The sequence below is a fragment of the Bison bison genome, unplaced genomic scaffold (genome assembly GCF_000754665.1).
Source record: "Bison bison bison isolate TAMUID 2011002044 unplaced genomic scaffold, Bison_UMD1.0 scf7180017864491, whole genome shotgun sequence".
Lineage (NCBI taxonomy): Eukaryota > Metazoa > Chordata > Mammalia > Artiodactyla > Bovidae > Bison > Bison bison.
In genome coordinates this window covers 4,040,337-4,046,288 of record NW_011495050.1, presented here as the reverse complement: position 1 = coordinate 4,046,288, position 5,952 = coordinate 4,040,337, and the positions used below count along the sequence as shown (strand labels likewise).

General features: G+C 38.5%; 1 protein-coding gene across 1 annotated transcript in view; it reads right to left on the bottom strand.

Moving 5' to 3' along the window:
- The window catches only part of EXT1 (exostosin glycosyltransferase 1), a 314,014-nt gene that overhangs the window by 25,892 nt on the left and 282,170 nt on the right, over positions 1–5,952 (bottom strand). The window contains exon 5 of the mRNA XM_010863424.1: positions 1,218–1,350. Within this exon, the coding sequence (XP_010861726.1) occupies positions 1,218–1,350 (133 nt within the window). The remainder of the gene's footprint in view (positions 1–1,217; positions 1,351–5,952) is intronic.

Below are 5,952 nucleotides of genomic sequence, written 5' to 3'. Positions count from 1 at the left end.
GAAAAAAAAAACTGGAGAAGGAAACGGCAAGCCACTCCAACATTCTTGACTGGAAAATTCCATAGACAGATGACCTTCGTAGGCTATAGTCTGTGAGTTTGCAAAGAGCAGGACACGACTGAGCGACTGAGCACAAAAGCTGCTTGAGAGCAGAGCTTATATCTCCTTTGACTTTTTATTCCTACCACCTAGCACTGCATTAACACGGCACAGAAGAGGAGCATAATAAATGTGGAATGAAGTGCATAAGTTTGTCCTCTGTCCTATATTCTTAAATCTGTTCCCTTTCCCTTTATTAGTTTGGTTTTTCTTTGTTCTGAGACAGAGAAGTTAGGATCGTGGAGAGAAAAAATTGTAGGAAGAGTTCTCTTAGATTCATTTTATACATGATAAGACTCAAAATTATAGCAAACTCATTGTCATGTTGGGGCTTCCCTGGTGGCTCAGACAGTAAAAAATCCACCTGCAATGCAGGAGACCCAGGTTTGATCCTTGGGTTGGGAAGATTCCCCTACAGAAAGGAATGGCAAAACACTCCAGTATTCTGGTCTGGAGAATTCCATGGACAGAGGAGCCTGGCAGGCCACAGTCCATGAGGTCGCAAAAGAGTAGGAAATGACTGAGCAACTTTCACTTAGATTACTTAGATTGTCGTGTTCAGAATGATCTGTAATTTGGGGAGCCTTTTTCTTAAAAAGCAATGATTCTACTAAACGTAAAGAACAGCGGCTCAGATCAGGAATGAGTTTTTCACTTTGCAGGGCTCTGCTGGAAGGCAATGGCAGCCCACTCCAGTACTCCTGCCTGGAAAATCCCATGGGCGGAGGAGCCTGGTAGGCTGCAGTCCATGAGGTCTCTAAGAGTCGGACGCGACTTCACTTTCACTTTCACTTTTCACTTTCATGCACTGGAGAGGGAAATGGCAACCCACTCCAGTGTTCTTGCCTGGACAATCCCAGGGACGGGGGAGCCTGATGGGCTGCTGTCTGTGGGGTCACACAGAGTCGGACACGACTGAAGTGACTTAGCAGCAGCAGCAGCAGCTGGATTTATAATTCATGACCTTGATAAACCATTTAGGACAGGGCTCTAGAAAGCAGTCTCCAACACAGGGTGTTACAAAGACACTGCGATGGAATAAAAAAATCGAGGGACTTGAGTTCCGAACAACATTTGGAGGGTAAACCAGAAAAGCTCCGGGGAAGGCATTCACTTACCTAAATTAGCATAGTAGTAAGGGAAATCTCCCAGATAAGATGAATACTGTGGTAGGACGAACAATCCCCCAGGATGTTTGTTCCATATTAAACTGTTGCGTGATATGTGCTTGAATATTCTGTCCTGAATAATCTAGAAAACAAAAACATTGGCATATGGTGAGGAGGAGACTCTGATGATATCTAATGAGGAACACATTCAGGCCAAATTTGAGGGCTGATGCCAGTAAAAGTACTGGGTCTACCCCCACCCCCCATTCTCCAATGATAAAAATGTCTGGGATACATAGAAAGTGACAGAGTGTTGGAAGAGAAGGAGAGAGAGAAAGGAAAGAGGTGGTTAATCCAATTGTCTAATTATACTTCAGTTTCACCATAAATTCTTTCTTGTCTTTCTATTGTTAAGTCCGTGCTCCTTTCAAAGTAGAGTGTGTAGAAGAGTTAATTTCCTTAATGGCTGATCTTCTAACATGAAGATCTGGTTCTCAGTGCACAGAGATGTCCATGCAGAGATTGAGCTGGGAGCATCTTGAAGGCATGCATCTTCTATAAGCAGCTGAGCTTTTGATCTGTTCCTTTAATTCAGGAGGCAGGTTTATTTGTTTGACATAGTTTCATTGCACTTTCAAATTCAATTGTAGGACTTTGGGGTACTAGTTAGCTGCAGGCTTTCTAACTTTAATCTCAGAAAGTAGTGAGTTAACTAACAAATGCTCAAAACAACCTACATAATAGGACAAAAACCATGGCATATGAAGACTAATAATAGCCAAGCTAGTTCATTAGTTTCTTTGGACTTGAAGACCTTGCAGATCATTAAATTCTACATTTAGAGTCAAACATTCCCCCATCCTGAATCATTTGTCAGATGAAGGTGATTAGTCTACTTTATAGATTTCTCTCTGTGACTTTCAAATTCTTGTAATTATACCATCTACTCATTAAGATATGATTTGGCAAATAATTAACTTGATACAGAATTTCAAGTTTTCAGCGATTTTTTTTTTGTGTGTATGTGTGCTTAAAAAAGAGAAAAAGCCTAGTATATATCTCTAGAGATTTAAGACCAAAATCATCATTTTCCGGGTCCCCATTTAATGCAATGTGATTTAAGTACAGACCATTTTAAATGGAGGTGTATTATTTGCTAAGGTTATTACCACCCTCATCTCATCCCACATGGTGGCTAGACAAGTAATAAAGTGAGCTATGTTTATCTTTACAAACCTTATCGTGTTTATATTTTTTAATAAGAGAAGAAAGGAAGCAAGGAGGAAATTTAGAACTCAAATATCTTAGTTCAATGATTTCTGCAGTTTCTCTTTTCCTTAGATTAAAACGTCTTGTTTTATATGACTTGGTAGAGGTTTCAAATTTGGGCAAGATTTTAGAAACTTCACTCAAATGTTAATGTTTGTTCTTTGCGGTACAGCAGAGATATGTTAAAATGCTGTTGTCTAGGCATTAATTATAAGAAAATTGTCATGGTTGTGAAGAGTTTTTACATGGTTTGCAATTCCACTTTGTACACCATTTATTCCAGTTTTTAATTATTTGTACTTTCCTATTCTACTGTCTACTTATTTTCCTTTATAAGTTTTCATTCGGGTCCTTTTTTTTTTTTTTTGCTTTCCAAATTTATACACCTTCAAGCATGTGGTCACTTAAACTCTGGATATCAAGACACAGAACACATTGATAGAAGACTGTGTCATACATCCAACCTACATACAAGTGACACAGAACTCAGAGATGTCACAAATTGAATCCCCATTCACTTTGGGTCTCTGGATGGTATGAATCTCAGTGTCGACTCTTTTTGGTTCAGTATCACAACACTGCCATCTTTTTGAGTTCAGGGATATGATAAGTCATAGTACTCTTCTGAATACCAAAAAGCACATTATACGCTCTTCAAACAGATCTTGACAGGGCAATATCAAAAAAGGTAGAAGAGCAATAACAAATGCTGAATATAATCCAGGTCAAGCAGTTTGCCACCTTTATGACTTACTATCCTCATATGTAATAAGCAGTAAAATATCACATTAATTACAACAACCTCCAGAATCTGTTAGGAATAGTTACCTAAGTCTTCATACTTATGACTTTTTTTTTTTTTTTTGCCTTAAAAAAAAAATCTCATTCTTGTGTTCATTGTCTAAGCATGGATTTTCCCATTTTTACACAGCTATACTACCATAAGTATTATATATTACAGATCTTTCCATATTATTGATAGTATTCATGGTTTACTTATCCTAAATGACCAATAATAGTGCAATTATTTCCATGCAAATCAGTGAACATATTTATGAGCTAAAACTTGCCACATTTAGGACTGATGCCTTAAGATTTTGTCAAAGGGTATGAACACTTTAAAGGCTGTTCATATGTACTGTCAACTGTCTTTCTGAAAGGTTGATATCAACTTGGCTTATCAAAAGTTTGACAGATCTTATTTTACCAAATAGAAAGGTCATTTCGTCCCTCTCCTAATGCTTAAGTCTCCCTAATGCTACAATGGACAGCTTCCTGGATCCTTGGTACTCACTCTTAATTGTTGTGGACAAAGACGTCATATTTAAAGGTTGGATACTATAAAGAAAATCAAAACACACAATCACGAAAAATTTACACAATTTTTTTTCCTTATAGCCCCACATGGTACCTTCAGTAAGGATAGTATTTCTTATTAATGTGAATTCAAAGGGAAGAATGACAGGCTCCTTATTTTTCATCTTTATGTGCCCTCTATTTTTAAAATAATAGACTATTGGTTACAGGCTACAGCCATTCTAGGTGACCCTGACTTGGTCTTTTGACAAATGCAGTGTTGCCTAATACCTGCAGGGCCGCCATATGCCACCTTGCTCCAAACTAATCTTCTATTTCTATTCTCTCACGGATTTTAAATTTTCATCGTACAGCAGCATCAGCAATACTATGGTCTGAATGTGTACGGTTAGAGATAAGTGAAGAGAGAAATGGAGACTCCTTCATAGAACTTCACTTTAAATTGTGCTTTCCAAGCTACCATGAGCTGTTCTCATGTGTTATGACAATTTCACACCCTTTTCTTTTGCTCAGCCTGATTCCAACTGAGTTCCTAGGGTTCAGCCCTTAGTGCCAAGTTACTGTCATACAATATTCTGACAAATAATGGAATCCATGAACATTATTTTTGCAGCATTTTATCACTGTTCCTATCCTTACTTCTCAATCTGCACCAAAAAAACAAGCTCCAAAGAGCCTAGCTCTTATTAAATAGCTCCTTAATTCTAAGGTGCAGAATTCGGAAATTTCAATCAGCCTGGAAATACTAGCCAAATCCCAAGCAGGACAGAGTGCGACACAGTCGAATGTACACACAACTTGACCCTGGTGTTAGAGAGAAGGACGAAGCATCCTGTTTCCAATTTTATCTAAGCACTGCTACAACTCTAAGGCTCATAATCTCCAAAGAGCAAGTAATTCCCTTCCCGTGACCCAGAATACAGCACAGAAGCAAGAAAAAGCCTGAGGGTAGAACATCCCCTTAGCAAGAGACCTTCGAATCTATGTTGTCCAAGGGTAATGCCGAATAATCCTCAGACAGCAGGCACTCCAGCAGGGACTGAAGAATTCACATTATCCAAGTTCTAAGCCAAGTAGGAATTTTTGATTTGTGATAGTTAAATCGTTCTTATGAACATTGTTGGCTGTTTATCTGTGTATGTGGATGGCATTTTCTGCTATTTTTCTCTGCTTTTCTGTTTACATTGGATCCTAGGGTAATTTGAGCTCTGATTTAAAAAGGGAAACTGGATGGTATCTCTCATGCAATTCAGTTGAGAGGTCAAACTGTTACAATCTAATTTTGGAACTATATGAGGGGATTTTGACAGTTGCTATAAATTTGAATGAAGTATATGGTTTGTAGTGTTTTAAAAACAACTGTGTTTTCTCTAAAGAACTGCCTGGCTCAGATCCAAGGAGAAGTAGGCCTTTCCAGGCACAGAGATGAAAACAGCTTGGCTTAAGATCCTATGCTGATGAATATAACATATCCAACTGCTATTATAGGATAATTGAGCACTGCTAAGTTAGCAGGCAAGAGACCAGAGCTATGCAATAAACCATACTCAAAAGAAACAGAATTAATGAAATACCATCTTTCATCTGGCAAATTAGCAAAGTTGTGCATGTTTGTTTTAATTATGATCCTGAAGGTTGATAAGGTTACAGTGAAAGAGGGTCGTCCCCAGATGGCTTGTGGGAATCTAGATGGATACACCCTTTCTGAAGGGTAATTTGGCAATACATATCATGAGTCTTAGTCGTGCTTGGACCCTTGGCCTGAGTAATCCTATTTCAAGGACTCCATTCTAAAGAGATAGTCTAAGATACACGTGGAAAGTCATTCATTGGATAAAGGGCTATCTCTATTTAAAAAATAAAAAAAAGAATGAATGAATTAGAGACAACAGTAACAGTCAACCATAGCAGGTCAGTTAATAAATAGAGGTTCACCAAGAGATGAAATATAGGGTGAAGAAATGAAAACACGTGGTCTCAGTGTATAGCCAAAGATGCATAAAAGCGGCAAGTGGAAACACTGAGGAAAGAATAACTTAAGAAATCTATTGTGGGAACTCCCTAGTGGTCCACTGGTTAGGACTCCATGCTCTCACTGTCAAGGGCCTGGGTTCAATCCCTGGTCTGAGAACCAAGATCCCATAAGCTGTGTGGTGTG